Source organism: Nannospalax galili, unplaced genomic scaffold (assembly GCF_000622305.1).
Source record: "Nannospalax galili isolate Female #2095 unplaced genomic scaffold, S.galili_v1.0 scaffold54, whole genome shotgun sequence".
Lineage (NCBI taxonomy): Eukaryota > Metazoa > Chordata > Mammalia > Rodentia > Spalacidae > Nannospalax > Nannospalax galili.
The window spans coordinates 8721468-8739810 of NW_008341028.1; the positions used below are offsets into that span (position 1 = coordinate 8721468).

General features: G+C 49.5%; 1 protein-coding gene across 3 annotated transcripts in view; it reads right to left on the reverse strand.

The window, feature by feature from the left end:
* Positions 1-18343, reverse strand: part of Itga11 (integrin subunit alpha 11) — a 128846-nt gene that overhangs the window by 19957 nt on the left and 90546 nt on the right. For all 3 annotated transcript variants that reach the window (XM_008836535.3, XM_029565025.1, XM_029565026.1), the window contains 8 exons: positions 18030-18160; positions 14125-14291; positions 13031-13173; positions 11727-11837; positions 9282-9367; positions 5977-6184; positions 2518-2616; positions 1750-1826 (listed from right to left, as the gene is read on the reverse strand). In XM_008836535.3, the coding sequence (XP_008834757.1) occupies positions 1750-1826; positions 2518-2616; positions 5977-6184; positions 9282-9367; positions 11727-11837; positions 13031-13173; positions 14125-14291; positions 18030-18160 (1022 nt within the window). The remainder of the gene's footprint in view (positions 1-1749; positions 1827-2517; positions 2617-5976; positions 6185-9281; positions 9368-11726; positions 11838-13030; positions 13174-14124; positions 14292-18029; positions 18161-18343) is intronic.

Here is an 18343-nt window from a genome sequence, read left to right on the forward strand (position 1 = left end):
TGACTAAAAGTCAAAATGTCCTTGGGCCTCTTAGCAACATACTCCATTCCAAAGGCTAAAAATGTCAACATCCATCAGGAGCTTTTATATAATCCTTAAAAGATTTTAGGTTACCTCTTCAGAGGGGGGGAATGTTAGAGTAGCAAAAAGCCTCATTAAAAAAAAAGAAAGATTACAAGAAGTTGTCGGAAAAAAGTGATGGGGAGATATGGGAGGAGTTGGAGGGGAGGGAATAGGTGTGGATTTGATCAAAACACCTTATATGCATGTATGAAATTCTCAATAAATTTTTTTAAAGTAAAAAAAATAAAAATAAAAAAATAGAAAAATGCCCAAGGAGAGTGTGATGGTTCATACTGATGATTAATGAGACAGGATCTAGAATCACATGTCTGTGAGGAAGTTTGTAGATTGGGTTAATTGAGGTAGGACAAACCCACCCTGAATGTGGGTGGCACTATTCCATGGCTGGTATCCTGGACTGAATTAGAGGGAGAAAGCAAGCTGAACACCAGCATTCATCTCTCTCTGCCATCTGACTGTGGATGCCATGTGACCAGCTGCCTGCTGCTCCAGCTGCCGTGCTTTCCTGCCATGATGGCTGTTCTTGAAAACTGTGAGACAAAAATAAAGCTTTCCTCCTTAAGTTGCTTTTCTCAGAACTTTTGCCACAGCAACAGGCAAAGTAACTAATACATACAGAGAGGGTTGTGCTGGATAGCTTCAGCTGTCAACACCTGGGAAGATGGAACCTAAACTGGGGAATTTCCTCTAACAGACTGGCCTGTGGCCATGTCTGTGATTTTCTTGACTGTTGATTAATGTGGGAGGGCCCAGCCCACTACAGGCCCTGGCAGGTGGTCCTGGGTTATATAAGAAAACAGGTTGAGCACAGGCCAGAGGAGCAAGCCAGGAAACAGCATTCCCCCGTGGTCTCTGCTTCAGTTCCTGCCTCCAGGTTCCTGACTTGAGCCCCTGCGCTGGCTTCCTTCCATGATGAGTTGTAAGCTGTAAGGTGAAATAAAGCTTTTCTTCCCTAAACTGATTTTGGTCACAGTGGTTTTATCATAAGACAGCAAACTAATACAAGGTGTCGTGAGAAGTGGAAGCACACCAGATGAGGAATGGGACCAGGGGTCCAGCTCCCCATTATTCTAGTTATGTGCTGTGCTGTTGGAAATCCTTGCAATCTCTTAGGTGCTTTCTTTTCTAACCTATAACTTGGGGGCAGGGTGATGAGTAGCCCTTGCTCTATTGATCTTGAGGGCTTGCTGTAGGGGTTGACTGATAGAACTGTAGGGTTTTAAAACTTTATTTTTATTTTATGTGTATGAGTGTTTTGCCTGCATGTATGTAAGTGTACCACGTGTGCAATACCTGCATAGAGGCCAGAAGATGGTGTTGGGTCCCTTGGAACTGTAGTTAAGGACAGTTGTAAGCTGCCATGTGGGTGCTGGGAGCTGAACCCTGGTCCTCTACAAGAGTAGCCAGTGCTCTGAACTGCTGAGCCACCTCTCTAGTCCCAGAACTGTGGGGGTTCTAACCAACTGCTACTAAAATGCTCTCTAGAGGTTAAGGGACTGGCCTTATTACTCGCAGCCTCAGAAAAGGAGGAGGGGCAGCAGTCTAGTCCACACCTGCTACCACCTCAGTCCCCAGGGTGGGTCAGGAGACAGGCTTGGCAGGGATTCAGGGTGCATAGGAAAGCACAGGGTGGGAGCTGAACTGACAGGGAAAAGGGTGCCCGACCTGCCGGTGCCCAACTGGATCTGCAGGCGGTGCAGGAAGACGGACTTGCTGAACTCGAAGTCCAGACGGAAAGCCACCTGTGGAGAAGCAGGGCCTGAGCTGGAGGCTAGAGATATGTTGGCCCTGTTCTCTCTTGACCACCTCCACAACCCCCGCCTGTCCACCCACCCCATCTGGAAGCTCCTGTAATGGAATGATTGGGAGGGAGGAACTGGGCTGCAGAAGAGTGGAGCTGGGTGCCGCAAGTGTGAAGACAGCAGCTCCCGCAGGGGTGCTCTCCCACCTCTTCTGTGCTTTTGAGACAGGGTCTCATGTAGCCCAGCCTGGCCTCCAACTTGCTATGTAGCCAACAATGGCTTTTACTCCTGACTTTTCTGCTTCTACCGCCTGAATGCTGTGATGACAGGCATCTACCACACCTGGTTTTATGCAGCGCTGGGAATGGGACCCAGGGCTTTGTGCATGCTAGGCAAGCACTCCACCAACTGAACTACAGCCACAGCAAGAAATTATACTTAGAGGCCAGGTGTGGTGGTGCACACCTTTAGTCCCAGCACTCAGAGGCAGACGGATCTCTGTCAGTTTGAGGCCAACCTAGTCTATATAGTGAGTTCTAGGCCAGTCAGGGCTACATAGCGAGACCCTGTCTGAAAAGAAGAATCTACGCTTGGAAAACCCCACAAGCCTCCCCACTTCTAGCAGGCCTCTGCTTGCTGCCTGATCTCTGGGCCCTGTTTCTGCCACTCCCTGCTGGGGCCCAGCCTGCACCTTGGCCTTGGCTCTGAAGAAGGGGTAACTGACGTTGCAGACTTTCTTATGCAGCCGCCTCTCTTCATTCACACACTCAATGCTGTTGTCCGAGTCATCCTGGGATAGGAAAGGTGATCATTAGGCTTGAGACCTGAGTCTCATGCTTACACAGCCAGTCCCTCACCCCACCCGAGAGACCACCTGACACTCTCTATGGGATTGGGATATCTGGAATGCCATCTGCTGACCACCTGAACCACAGAGGCCCCTTGAGGCCAAGGCCAGTTATGGTTGGTACAGATGCACGGCATAGGGGAGGGTCTTCCTCAGCGGCCAGGTGGGGAGAGTGGACAGGTGCTCAGGTGTGTGCACCAGCCCCCTTACATCTGGTGAACAGACTTATTTTTCCAGCTACATGTGGGACTCTGGGGTCTAGACATCACTCAGGCCATGGGCAGAAGCCAGGCTGGGAGTGGCACTTTATCCACCTAAGAATTGACCCTGGCCACCCTGCCTCTGCAGGCTCCGGGACCCTCTGAGAGGCCACATAGCTTTCTTTTGGAAGCTCCTCCTTTTGGACCTCCTGAAGCCACAGTCTTTGTGTCTGGTGCTCCAGTGACTTTGTGAGCATGACACCCTTTTATAGTCTGGGGTCCAAGAATGGATAAAAAGGAAGAAAGTGAGCTGAGCACCAGCATTCATCTCTCCCTGCTTCCTGTGGACACAATATGACCAGCTGCTTATCTTCCAAGCTGTGACAGACTGTACCCTCAAACTGTGAGCCCACATAAACCCCTTTCCCTTAAGTAGCTTTTGTCAGATATTTGATCATAGTGAGAAAAGTAACTAATATACTTTGTAACCCACAAAAACAGCAGGTGGGTGGATGGGCTTTTTACCCAGCTCAGTATTGTCTTCGTTCAGGGCAAAGCTTGATTCTGGGTCAGACCCAGGCAAATGTCTGTGCCTGTCTTGGGCCCACACACCTATGTGTGTGTGTATGTGTGAAGGTGTGTATGCAGCCTGGGTGTGGGGCTGCACAGCAGTGCCTGAGCCGGGCTGTAGGCAGGTGGAGTGCGTGCATTTCCTTGGGTGTTCTACACAGGGCTCCTGTGTTTTCACACGTGTGAGCAGACTGAAGCATTCTTTTCTTTTTTAAAAAATATATTTTATTTAATATTTTTATTTTATGTGTATGAGTGTATTGCCTGCATGTATGTGAGCGCATCCGTGTTGTGCAATGCTGTGGAGGTCAGAAGAGGGCTTCGGATTCCTCTGGAACTGGAGTTAAGAATGGTTCGTAGCTGCCATGTGGGTGCTGGGACTCGAACCTGGGTCCTCTGCAAGAGCAGTCAGTGCTCTTAACTGCTGAGCCATCTCTCCAGCCCCCCAACTAATGCATTTCTATCTGACCAGGATGGGGCTTTGTGCCCCAGAGTCCTCTTGCCAGATGGGGCATGCTGACCTCATACAGTGAATCCAGGGCTGAGTGGGTACCCTCCTGAAGTAGGCAGCAACCCATCACCTATTTCTCGAGTGTGTGTGTGTGTGCATGTGTGTATGTGCACATGTGCATGTGCGTTTGTGCATGTGTCTGTGTGTATAGCTAGAGAATAACCTAAGATGTTGTTCCTCAGGAGCTGTCTACTTTATTTTTTTGAGACAGAGTCTCCACTGGCATGGAACTCACCAAGTAGGCGAGGCTGGCGAGCCAGCAAGCTCCAAAGACCCATCAGCCTGTCTCTATCTCCCCAACACTGGGACTGAAAGGTTATCAGATTAGCTCTTCCTGTCCACTCTATGCAGGAGACTGTAGTATGATTGCCTTGGGCCAGGGCCTGACAGAGGGACTGACCATGGTTGCCAACAGGCCCTCACTCAGAGGTACTACTTGAGACCCACTGAGGGGATCAGGAGGAAATGGACACATGGCTCCCTGCTTTGCCAGCTGACCTAATTCTATTCCGCTTCCCCTCCTGACTTTGATACTGCTCTGAACTGTGAGTGGCAGGTAGGTGCCAATATGGCTTCTTCCATGGCCAGAGTGGTGGACAGATGGGATGTGGGGGGGTGCTAGGTATGGGTGCTGTTGGGGAGGAGCAAGCAGAAGGGCCCCTAAGCCTGTACTCTGGACCCTATGTGAATACTGAGACCTAAGAGGACAGAGAATGCATTGGAGGTGCCCTGGGGCCCCCTAGCACTCACAGCTTATAGCAATGTCATGTTCTACTCAGCAGACACGTCTTGAGGGACTCCCATATGCTTAGCCTTGACCTGGCTTGGAGGAAGGGAAGTGGTAGTGGTGGGGGGGTGGATGTGCTTGAGACAGGTTGTGTCCTAAGAGCTTGGGTTTTTATTTGTGTGTGTGTATGTGTGTGTGTGTGTGTGTGTGTGTGTGTGTGTGTGTGTGTGCCATAGCGCAGCCTTGTATGTCCTCCTTCAAGAGACATCTGCCTGGTCTTTTCAAACAGAATCCTCCAGTCTCTACCTCCCTAGTGTTGGGATTACAAGTGCCCAGTTTTTACATGTGGGGTCTGGGGCTCGAACTCAGATTCTCATGCTTATAAGACTTGACTGACTGAACCATCTCCCCTGCCCTGAGTTCAGTTTTTAACAGGCAGAGCTCAGACATGGGTGGCATGGAAGGCCCTCTGTGGCTTTTGGGACTTGGGGAAAGATACCCAGAGAGCTAACACAGGTTGCAGCTCTGTCACAAAGCGCAACTCAAGAGTGGTGGTGGTGGGGAATTCCCTTTGCCACTTACTAGTCATGTGGTCCTCTGCAGGCCACCCAGGCCCTCTCCATGCCTCAGTGCTTCTCTGTGAAATGGGGATAACCCCTCCCCAACAGTGCTTCAAGCCCCTCCTGAGAGTGTAGTGTTGAATGCTCAGTGTCAGCATGAAGCGGGCACTGAGAGTTGGCAGCATGCAAGCCTTTCCACCCAGCTGCAGAAGCATGTCTTGTTGAGGGGAGATAATTCCAGGCAGGACCACAGAGTGAACAGAGGGCCCAGGTATGAATGAGCAGGGCATGCTGGGGTAGGGGGGGCAGCAATGGCTGGGGGCGGGGTCATACTCAGTGTGGGGGTGAGGGGAGAAGTAGCAAGTGGAGGGGGGCCTTGAATGTGACAGTGAAATGCCCGAGGTCTGTAATGAAGACATCAGAGAATAGGGTCAGCTCCTTGTGGGTAAGTGCGCATCGGTGGTCACATGCTGTGGGCCCACGTGCTTGCTTCTGTGGGCTGGGGTGGAGGCTAACAATATTCTTCCCTCAGCCTTGAAGAACTCAGACTCCCCTCTATCTGTGGTCCCCGGCTCTGGTACACATTGAGTCTCCTGGGAGTTCTCAAAGCTACAGATACATGACAACCCCATGAGAATTCTGAGGTGTTTCTAAGCTCTGTAGGTGACTCTGCCTCAAGACAGGGACCCCTGCCAACACCTCCTTGGTGAGCCGGGCAGGCACCAGAGGTTGTACCTTCTGGATCAAGCTGGCAAACTGCAGGTTTTCCGACTGTGAGATGTTGAGGACGGTGCTGTAGGCGTTCTCGCCTCTGTTCTCCAGCGTGGCCTCCACCGCCACTCGGCGGCGAGTACTCTCTATGATGAACACCGTAGTGTCGAAGGACAGTGTGTAGGTGGAGCAGTCCTGGGCTGACTTCCTCAGCACACGCTGGCAATACTCCCTGTGGAAGAGGCCACCAGTGATTAGCAGGCACCATGGGGGACAAGGGGTAGAGCTGAGCCTTGGGGTTCGAGTAAAGACATAGGAATGGGGAGAACCCCATTTGCTCCAAAGTCTCCTGATCTCCAATCACAGACTGCAGCTTCCTGTGAGCTCCTCTCTGATTTGACCTCCCTAGTCTCCTACTTTCTCTTCACTTTCCTTTTGGCTTTGGCTGCCAGGAAGCGCATAGCTAAATCTTGATTATTAGCATAGCTGGGTAGAATATTTGCTTCTTTACCATTCTGTGTAATTTGGACATATTTCTTTTAAAATATATTTTATTATTTTTATTTTACATGTAGGAGTGTATTTCTTGCATGTATATAAGTGCACCCATGTCATGCAATGCCTGTGGAGGTAAGAAGAGGACATCGGATTCCCTGGAACTGGAGTTATAGACGGTTGTTAAGCTGCCATGTGGGCCCTGGAAACCAAACCTGGGTCCTCTGCAAGAGTAGTCAGTGCTCTTAGCCTCTGAACCATCTCTCCAGCTCCCTTTTAAAAAAAATATTTTATTTACGATGGCTCAGCAGTTATGAGCACTGACTGCTCTTGCAGAGGACCTTAGTTCGATTCCCAGCACCTACATGGCAGCAAACAACTATCTGTAACTCCTGTTCCAGGGGATCTGACACCCTCTTCTGACTTCAGTGGATATTGCACAACACGGGTACACCTACACATATGCAGGCAACACTCTCATACACACAAAATATCCTGTTCAGCCTCTGCTAGCCTCCTTAGGATCTTTCTAGTAATGTTTATTTTTTAACATTTAAATTTTATTTATTTTATTTTTATGTGTATGAATGTATTGCCTGCATGTGTGTAAATGCACCCATGTTGTGCAGTGCCCATGGAGGTCAGGAGACAGTATCAGATCCCCAGAACTGGAGCTACAGACAGTTGTTAGCTGCCATGTGGGTGCTGGGAAACCAAACCTGGGTCCTCTGCCAGAGCAGTCAGTGCTCTTAACTGCTGAGCCATTGCTTCAGTCCCCTATATGTTTGTTTATTTATGTGTGTACATATGCACACATGCATGAGGATGTCTGAGGACAACTTGCAAAAGTTGGTTCTCTTCTTTTACTATGAGAGGCCAGAGGATCAAATTCAGGTTGTCAGGCTTGTGTAGCAAGTGACTTTGCCTGCTGAACCATTTCACCAATGCTGAAACTTAGCATCATTTTTTGGGGTAGTTCATCTCATTTTATTCACATTTGCAGTCCACTGGGGTCAGAGACGAAGTATCATCTTCTTTTCTAAAAATGAAATCATTAAGCATGTTTCAGCTGGTATCTGAGCTAACTGGTCATCATAAGAACATAGGGTCCAGGGGCTGGAGAGATGCCTTGGCGCTTAAGAAAACTGACTGTTTTTGCAGAAGACCCAGGTTCGAATCTCAGCACCCACATGGCAGCTAACAACTGTCCATAACTCCAGTTCTAGGGGATCCGACAGCTTCTTCTATCCTCCTCAGAGCATTGCATGACACAGGTGCACTTACCTACATGCAGGCAATACACGCATACACATAAAATAAAAACAATAATAAAAAAAAAGAACATAGGGTCCATCATTTTCTGAAGTTTCTCTGGTTTTTGGAAGCATTGAATGAATCAGCATACAAAATCCACACAGAGCCAGTCATCCTGACCCTTCCATGGTAACACAAGGCTTATTTCATTTCAGGTGTTTGTACATTTTCACAGTGCAGCAGGCATGGCAGGTAAGTGTGGGCTGAAGTCCCACAACCAATTACAAAATAACCTGTGTATCTCTTCTCTGGAGGAACTTCATCATACAAATGTCTCTTGCATTTTCTTACCTCAGAAATGAAACCAGCATATAGATGTCAAACTTGGCACCAGCATGATTTGTAGACCAAGCTTAGAGCCCCATCTGAGTGAGGCCCATGGTGTAGGCTAAGCACTTGGCCTAGACTCAGGTAGGCCTCACAGGGAGGAGGCCGCCCCTTGGCTAGTCAATGAAGTTGAGGGCCCTGCCACCACCTTGCACTACAAAAGCGGCCACCAGTCTGGCCTTATTGTAGTCAATCATGAACCCACTTAGAATCCTTTTACCAGAGGTATTAGAAAGCCCAGGTGGTAAGATGGTGGACTCTAGACATCACCTGGTCTGTGGTTGGAGGCCAAGACTCAGAACTCTGGGTCATCTGTCTCCACTTTCTTTTTTTGTTTTGTTTTGAGATAGCATCTCAACATACAGACCAGTATGGCCTTGAACTCAAAGAGATCCATCTGCCTCTGTCTCCCAAGTGCAGGGATTAAAGGTGTGTGCCACTATGCCCAATCCTTTTCTTTTCTCTTTCTTCCCCCGCCCACCGCTCCCTCCCTCCTTCCCTCCCTCCCATCATCTCTTAGTCTATCAGAAGATTGAATTGGTGCTGCTGAGACTTGGCATGCAGAATCATGAGCCCAAAGGTGTCACCCCTGTAATGGCATTGCCTTACTTGGCAAAGAGGATGCTCCATTTTAAGGTCCCTAAGCTAGAGATAGCATCCCAATTCCTTCCTTCCTTCCTTCCTTCCTTCCTTCCTTCCTTCCTTCCCTCCTTCCTTCCTTCCTTTGACAGGGCCTCATACAGCTCAGGCTGGCCTTGAACTTACTGTGTAGTTAAGGATGACCTTGAAATTCTGATCCTCCTGCCTCCACCTTCCAACTATTGGGACTACCATGTGTGCTACCATGTCTGCCTTATGAGGTGCTAGGGATCAAACCCATGGCTTCGAGCATGTAGGCAAGTGCTTTATCCATTGAGCTATATTGAACTACAGCCTCGACTCTGTCTCCATTTCTTAATCTGTTTATTAGCATGGGGTCCAAAGGAAGAGCTCCGTTCTCAAAGACTCTAAAGAGATTAGACTAGCAATACTCACTTTAACAGAATCTGAGACCTGCAGAGGGGAGGACACTGTCTGAGGTCGCAGGGCAGTTAGAATGTCTGGGAAGAGGTGTACAAGGAAAATCCAGGCCTCAAGAGCTCCAATTCACCAGTGAGGAAGGGCCTGGATGTGTGTGTGGAGGAGCAACTCACATGGCGGTGGGCAGGTCACTCCGGGCGTCCAGCACAAGGTCAGGGACACAATGCTCATCCTCATTACAGCCATTCCAGAAAGGCACCTGAGAGAGAGCCAGTGAGGGCAGCTGGAGAGGGAACAGAGGCTTCCAGGCCCTGAATCCGGAGCCCCTAGCCTCTGTCTCTACACACCAGATGTGGCTCTGCCTACCCAGTCCTCCCCCTAGATGCCTCCCTGCTGATTCCTTTTCTTCTTGTGTAGATTCTCCCTCCTCTAAGAGGGAGTGCTTGGCCAGGCTGGCAACATGGGCCCCTCACTCGATGGCACACTTCCTGTCAACAAGAACAGCTCATCTGTTGTATATAAGGCAAAGTGTTTGATACTAGGGGCATAGGTCAAGGAAGGCACAGCATCTGTTCTCCAATCACAGAGATGATTGACATATGGACAAATAAGTATAGTGTGAAATGTGTAAGAACCCATGAAAAGTAGAAACATGGGGACCAGAAGAGGCAGAGGGGAGAGCTAGTTCTTTGGGTTTGTAGGCGTTTAGAAGAAGTTTAAGAAGGTGACAGTGGGTCACAATTCTGAAGCATGACCAAATAAGCTGGATGGATCAGGGGAGCCAGAAGTCCAAGAAAAGGATGAATTCGTGCAAAGGTCCTGAGGCAGAAGAGGCGTGTGAACTGAGGAAATGGCTTTATAGTTCAGAGCTGTGGGAGAGAGACTGTCCTAGTGGTTCAAGTCTCTAGTAAGATGTTCCACCAACCCCAGAAAGTTGTTCAAGATACTTACAGATGATACAACCCTCAGAAGTTCTAGCCAACTGATGAAGAACAGCTACTGTGTTCATTCCATAGACTGGCTGAACCCAGAGTCTTACAAAGCCCAGGCTGGCCTTGAATTCACTGTGTAGCTGAAGATGGTCTTGAACTTCTGATCCTCCTGTCTCTGATTAATGGGTGCTTGGATTACTGGTGTGTGCCACCACACCTAGTTTGTGCTGTGCTGGGGATTGAACCCTGGGCTTTGTGCATGCTGGGCAAGCACTACCAAGTGAGCCATATCCTCAACTTCTCAGCACCTCATAAACTGGCTGTAGTAGCACACACCTGTCATCCTAGAACCCAGGTGGTGACTCCACAACATACCCCTGGCTCTTTCTGTTTTTCCCTTTTCTTTACCTATCTCTCTATCCTGCTTTCTCCTACTACCACAACTTGGGGACACTGCCAGCTCTCTGGGATTTCAACCTGGTCCTTCCCAGCTCTGCAGTTCTGATTCCTGACTATTTAAAGTCTAGCCCCAAAGGCTGCCTCCTACAGGAAGTCCCCTGCCCAATCTCCACCTTACAGGGAGCTATCAGGGTCCAAGCATTGGTGACCCCTGCCCCGTGGGCTTCAACACACTTGTAGAATGAGTTGCGTGCACTGGTACCCTTGCTATGCGGGCTCTGTAACTATGACATTAGGGAAGTTAGTGACTTGGTACACCCAGCTTTCCCTCTGCCAGCCTGACGACTCATTGCATGGGAAAAGGGGCAGGTAGGGAGCAGGAGGGCTTGGTGAGAGGGTGGGAGGGACTGGAGGAGGATATATGGAGTGGGGAAGGTGGATGAGGACTCTGAGAGGATGGGGGCCCTGTGGAGGGGAGAGGCTTTAGAGAAGGTAGATAATATAGGCAGGTTGGGAGGACTGGGTAGGGACCAACTGTGAGTGGGTGGGTGGGACAGTAGGAGGCTCTGGATCTTACAGTCCTATGACTGGAGAATTCAAACGAAGATTTGGGTGATTCTGAAACTGCAGACTGGACTGATAGCCTCCGTGAGTTTGCTCAGTGGCTGACCTGAAGGTCACAGCTTCTGAGTGCTGTTGTGTGTTTAAGCTAATGTTTAGGGCCCAGGCATTTGATGTTGCCTTCTGTAAACCTTGCTTGCTTTCCCAGCCCACTGGGACAGAACTGGGGTGGCAGGCCTTCCTTAAGTGGACTCTTCAGGGAGCTGGAGATGCAGGGAGCACCCCAATTATAAACTGAGGATCCATGTGCCCCTAGACCTGGAGGTTTGAAGATGTGACTAGGGACTGGGCCGTAACCACTGACAAAGAGAAAGCGTTCCTTGGGGATAACTGGTAGCAAGCAGGCAGAGTCACTTTGAGAGTTAGTCATTCAACAAGCACAAGACCAAGCGAAAGCAGTCTAGTCCTCATCTGAAGAGGAGGGAAGTAGGAGCCAGAGATGCCTGGTCCCTCTGGCCCTCTCTATTTCCTCAGGATCCACTGGGTGCTTCCCTGTGGGGAACACATGGGAACCCCACAAATGAAGCCTGCTTTGCTAGTACTTGCTGTGGGTTTTGGGGGACAGGAGTAGGAGGGAGAGGGAAGGACTCCTCCACACTCATCACACGGGGTCTGGAGGTGGAAGGGTGTATGGCAGAGGGGCAGGCCAGGACCACTAATACGAACCGACACTCTGAGTGTAGTGGGCCAGCCATTGTCCAGCATGGGGCCATGGTCAGGGTCCTCCAGGGAGTACTCGACTGAGAAGGCCACTGGCTTCACATAGTCGGCAGTGTCCTGTGGGGCAGGAAGGTAGAGTGCAGAGAGAAGAGAGCATCATTTTCTGGACCAGGACCCCTGGCACAGAACTTGTACCCCACTAAACTGGGAGGACAGAAGCCTTGTTCTCAGGATAAGTTCCCAAATGGACAGGGGTTCCTCTTGGGGTCTGCAGGTGAAAAGTATGTGCCAGGTAGAAAAGTTTACACTGGCCTAGCTTCGTGAAGTCTTACAAAACTTCCCCAGCTGGCCTGGAACTCACTATGTAGAGTAGGTTGGCCTTGAACTCACCCCCTAAAGCTCAACTCTCCAGGCCCAGATACTTCAGCCTATAGGAAGCCTGGCAGGGTACTTTCCTCCTCTCTCCAGATTCGTTCCTGTGGCTTCTCCTACGGCATTCAAATCACCTGACTGTTCTTTTCTGCTTGCTTGTTTTTGGTTCTCTTGAGACAGGGTCTCAGTATATAGACCAGGCTAGCCTTGATCTCACAGTCTTTCAGCCTCAGCCTCTGGAGTCCTAGGATTATAGACATATACCACCATACTCAACTGAAAACCACCTGTGTGCCTGCCTTCCTTACCTAAGAGGGAACAGTTTAGAAGACGAGCACAGCCAGACCACTGTGATTGAGCCTGATAATGCTGACTGACTGACTGACTGACTGAATGAATAAATGAACAAGGTAGGGCAATTCAGTTTATCCTGACTGTGGATGACAAACTATTGGGAAGTTCACAGCTGTCTAAGAACATCGGCCTCCTGGAGCTGTGGTCAGGGCACCTGGTATCTCTGTTTGGATGCAAACCTCTTCTTCATTCATCAGATGGGCGACCACCCATCCTGGGACACACTGGCTCACCTGGGCATGCCTCTGCCTGCCTTCACATGGTCTTCATCTTCAGACCACCCTGCTGCCCCCCTTGAAGAATGCCCCTCTCTCCTCCTTATCCTCTTAGTTGGAACCCACTTCTCTGATTTCACCCCTGCTAAGGAAGGATGGGCATCTAGGAAGATATGATGTCCCCAAGGGTTTTTATTTGGGGCATTACTTGGGGTACTGTGTGGCCAAGTTTGGGCTCATCTGACCTCACAGCCATGGGGTCAGAACAGGCCTGGTACCGATGATGCTCACTCTTCCTGCTACAGATGTCCCTCCACTCTGTCCCCTTTCTGTAGGACTTGGGCCCTGCTGAGGGGCTGCCAGACTCACCAGGACGTGGAAGTTGATCCGCTGACAGTGTTCCTGGCCGGAGGACAGCATGACAGCCTTGTTAGTGAACTGGTCCCCACCCTCATCCAAGTGGGCCCGAGGCATGTACCGCCTCTCATCCATGGTGGCATTGTACCTGATGCCTGGAGGAGAGGAGAGGGCAACACTAAGTTGGGGGTTTGCCCCACCCAAGACAATTCACCTGTCTAGCATCTGGGAATTCTTCCTCCAAGTGAGGCTTCCAGGCCAGACTCAGCCATCATATAGGACTAGTATTGACTGGAAGCCCATGTGGGGAGCAAGAGAGGATGGAGAAATGCAAGTGTGATGGAGAGAGAGAGAGAGAGAGAGAGAGAGAGAGAGAGAGAGAGAGCGCTTATCCAACAAAACCGAGTCTGGCTGATAAGACAGGCTCCTTAGACCTCCCTTTTCTGCCGTGCCTCCCACTACTGCTTTTGGCATTTGGGAACCTCTCCTGGGGCGCCTCAGATCCATGTCTCTATCCTGGCGTTTAAGGTCAGTAGCTCTTTCTCCTTCACCTAAAAATATCTGCCAGTTCCAGGGATGGCCTAGGGTTTCCTTCTCCCATGCAGGCAGAGGGCTGCTCTATCCTTGGATCTTTCTCCTGACAGAGAATGAACTTTGAAGAGAAGAACATAGCCACCACACTTGATTGTCCTTGTCTGCCCTGCACACCCTTCTCTTCTTTGTATAGTCTTGTGCCTTGTCACTGGTAGGGATGTTATCCTGGTCCCCAGCTCCCCACTGTTGGCTCCAAGTCTGTCTTCCTCTGCATTCAGGCTGACTTCCCTCTTTGCAGTCTGCTGCCTGCCTTCGATCTTATGTTCAAATCACACCCAGATGCTTTTCTTCTGCCCCTGGCCTCCCCTGCCACAGCCAGCTCTGCCCACCGCCACCCTCATTCTGGCAGAAATCCCTCCGGAGAGAGAGTGCATCAGAGGAGCATCCAGCAGGCATCAAAGGTGGCTGGGGGTGTGTTTTGGCACTTGGAACCCATTTCAGAAAAGCTAAGAACAATCACAAAGCCCACGGAGTGTCTGAAGCTGGGCTGGGGACCCAGGGGACTTGTTTACCGACAGTTGCTGTTTGGAAGTGGGGCGCCAGGAAGATGGGCACGAAGCAGAGGAAGGCGGCCAGGCAGGTGGCGTCCCTGCCACTGCGCTTGCAGTCCTTGTGGAAGATGTTGATTTTAGATGGCTCAAAGTGGAGGCTGGCATTGATCTGGACCACAGGCCGGGCCCTGGAGGAGAAGGACCTGTGAGCTGGGGTAGGGCTGGGACTCAGACTGCTCTGCTGGGACCCAGGGGCAGGAAAGGAGACCAAGGTAGGAACGGAGCCTGAAAAATCTCTCCTAGAGGACAGGGTGCATGGATAGGGCTGAGAGGGCTCTGGATGTCATAGGACTGGCCAAAGGTGAATGGGCTTAGCAGCCTCAGGACTCTGAGACAGTCTTTTCTCCTTTTCTTCCGGGCTGCACTTGCTGAAGATCGTGGGCTTCCTTTATCCATCAACCCGGCCCTGGATGTATAGTAGAATTACATGAAGGGGAGACAGAGAGAGAGAGAGAGAGGGAGAGAGAGAGAGAGAGAGAGAGAGAGAGAGAGGGAGGGAGGGAGGGAGAGAGAGAGAGAACACCTATGCCTGGGGCTAGGGATGTAGCTCAGTTGGTAGAAGGCTTGCCTAGCATGCACAAAGCTCTGGGTGATGCCCAGCACCACATTAACAAGGTGTGGTGCCACATACCTGTGACCCTAACACGCAGGAGGTGGAGGAGGCAGAAGAATCAAGGTTCAAGGTCACTCTCAGCTATTCAGGAATTCAAGGTTAGTATGAGCTACATGAGACCTTATTTTTAAAAATGCCAAAGCTGCACCCTAGGTCAAATTAAATCTGAGTCAAACATAATGAGCGTGTTTTAAAGCCTCTCAAAGTTTTTTTTTTTTTTTTTTTTTTGCGACAGGGTCACCCTGTGGCCCCAGTTGACCTGCAACTATGTAGACCAGGCCTCAATCTCACAGAGATCTACCTGCCTCTGCCTCCCATGCCTCCCAAGTGCTGGGATTAAAGGTGTGCACCACCATGCCCAGCTGTTAATCTACCTCTACACCCCTAGGTATCTTGCTAAAATGTAGATTTGGATGCACTTGGTTGGCATAGACTCTGCATGTCTCGCGAGCTCTTGAGTGATGCTGGAACTGATGGTACATGGACCAAACTTTGAGAGACAAGCATGCACAGGCATACCAAGGTGTGGGCAACATAGAAAGCCATGTTCTGGATGGTTCCCACCATCTGTCTTGCCATGGTCCCATCCAGGAAGTCCAGTCAAGGAAATACATGAGTGCTCTTAGATTGGTCTAAGTCAACCTTGGGAAAGGAAAGGTGTGGCTTCTCTGACCCCTGTGTTGATATTAAAATGTACTAGCTGGGATATGAACAAGGCGTTTCAGAATTTAAGGCAGTTACAGTGCTTGGGCTTCTTAGCACAGTGTGGTTGGCATCACATCTGTCTGTGCTTGAGTTAATGGCTGGATTTGAGTCTTGATTTCTTTGGTTCCTCATTCACTGGATTTGGGGCAACTACCATGAGCTTAGCAGAAGCTCAGCTGTCTAGATCCTTACTGAAAAATTCTGCTTTAATTGGTTTGGGTAAAGCCTGTGTGTGATGAGCTTTAAAAAGCTCTCATGATTCTTGTGGAGCCATGGGGTTTGGGCATAAAGCTTTCTCAGAAGACACTGGCCTATAATTTACTACCCTGTAGGTTGCCGGGAGTCCCAGACCTCAACAGCTGGAGTTTGATGGGATCCTCTCTGTGAAATGGTTTCCCTGGAGTCAGCATGTGTGCATCTTGTTTTCTGTAAAGATGTCTATATGACACCCTACAGGCCCTCTAGGCCATGTTTATTCCTACCTTGAGCCTCAGAAACTTGTGTTTCTGGTTGAAACCAGCCCAGTGTATTCAAGCCCAGACAGTTGTTATTGCTGCTACCACCAGCAAAGACCTTAAGAACCCCATATCAAAAAGAGAGTGTAGACCTGTATTCTGGCTGAGCTGAAACTGATGGGACCCTTGCTTTTCCAGGATGACCCACAGGACCAGGGGAAACCACAGGAAGGGTGGGGTAGGGAAGCTTTGGCCATGGCAGACCAATATAGGGGAGCCAGCAGGTGGGCTGCTTCCTCTTTTTTCTTTACAGTGGGCTGTTGCAAGAAACAGGTGCTGGGATGCTGAGCAGAGTCTTATGTATGATGTCGCAGCCCCCTGGAGCACAAAGCACTGCACAGACCTGCTCTCCTCTGCTCCTGTCTCTCTTTCACTCTGGGAGTGAACCTGCTTCAGAGGCATCCCAGCAGAAATTTTTGCCTCAGGTTATTCTCTCTCTGTGTCTCTGTAGTATGTATGCACATGCATGTGAAGGTGTACCTGCCTGTACATGTGCAGGTATGGAGGCCACAGGAGGACACTGGGTGTCCTGCTCTATCACTCTCTGCCTTATCCCTCTGAGGGTCTTTCACTGAGGCTGGAGCTATGCTGGCAACCAGCAAGCCCCAGCGATCTTCCTGCCTCTGTTGCCCCAGCACTAGGGCTACAGGCCCTTGTGTATCCAGGCCCAGCGTTTTTCTGTGGGTGCTGGGGATTTGAACTCAGGTCCTCATGCTTATGCAGTAAGCATTTATATGCAGTGAGCAATCTCCCTAGCTCCCCTTTTTCTTTTTTGCTAGAAATCAAACTCAGGGGTGTGACATTCTAGGCAAGTGCTTTATTATTGAGCTACATTCCTGGGGTTTGCCTTATTTTTTTTAGACATGGTCTCGGTATGTAGCCCAGGCTAGACTGTAAGTCATGATCCTCCTGCCTCTGCTGACTAAGGGCTGGGATTACAGGCCTGTTCCACCATGCCTGACTCAGGCTCTGTTTTCTAAGCAACTTGGGGGAGACTATTTCCCAATTAGATCATAATATTCTTGAGGACACGGCACACTGTCCCTTTCTTTATTCTCCCTGTGAAGTCAGGTAATATCTCTGTTTAATGCCTTTTAAAATTATATGAAAAGTAATTGCACTTAAATAAAATTGTACTCAGGAAAAAAGATGGGAGGAAGTGTGCTCAGATGCCGAATGTGTTAGTATGAAGATGGTGGAAAACTAGGTAATCTTTTTCTGTGTTTAACAAATTCATTTAATGTTATTGCAGATAACTTAAATGATGAAATCTATTTCATTAACATATTTTTTAAAATTATTCTTAAAAATGTATTTTTATTTGTGTGCATGCAGTGTGTATGCCTGTTTGTCTGTAAGTGCACCATGTGCGTGTGGTAGAATCCAGAGGAGGGTGTTGGATCCCCTGGAAATGGAGTTACAAGCAGTTGTGAGCTGCCCAGTGAGGGTGCTGGGAGTTGAACCCTGGTCCTCCGCAAGAGCAGCTGGTACTCTTGACCACTGAGCCATTCCTCCAGTCTCATTATTCGATTGATTTCTTTTTTGATCTAAAAGTAGTAACCATGGGAAGATGAACGGTCTTTACCAGAACACTGATGTTGTGTTCTGACAACAGGAAATGAGGGCAGAGGGGTTGGAGGAAAAAAAATCTCCATGTTACATGTACTTCTCCCTTGCTGGGAAAGAGGAAAGCTCCTTCTAGGGGAGGCAACATGCTCAGTGTCCTTTAGGTAGCCTGGGAAATGGGAGTGGAAGAAACGCTTCAGGAGCCTTAGCATTAGGAGAAATTCTAAGGGGGTGGGGAGGTTTGCACTTGAGAGTGGTCTAAAATCCTAGGAATTCATTGAGACTAGATTCAGACTCCAAACAACAAGTGATTCCAAAGAAAGGAAATTTGTAACCAAGACGGGAGAGAATCAGGGTTCATTAGGCTGATAATGGTCAAGGATGTGGGGCAAAGATCCTGAAATGGGTCTTTGAAACACTATCCATTGTGACCCTTGGGAGAGTGAGGGGAAACCAGGAGAACCAACCACAAAATCACTGCGTTTCCCAGGGCACCCACTGCCAGGTCCACAAGCCCATCCTCATTGAGGTCCAGTTGCCCGTGGATGCTGCAGCCAAAATGCTGGAGGCCTGGAGCCAGCTCTGATGCAGCAATTCTCTGCAGGGAGATGAGAGGAAAGGAGTGTGTACTGTGAGCCCAGGGTAGCTCTGGGGGCAGACACAACCCGGAGATCTGGGGAGTGTTTGCCTGAAACTCTTAGCAAGCTTCTACAGTCACAGGCACTTGACCTGCTACCCAAAATTATTGCCTTTAAAAGTCACTGTTTTTGATGAAAATACT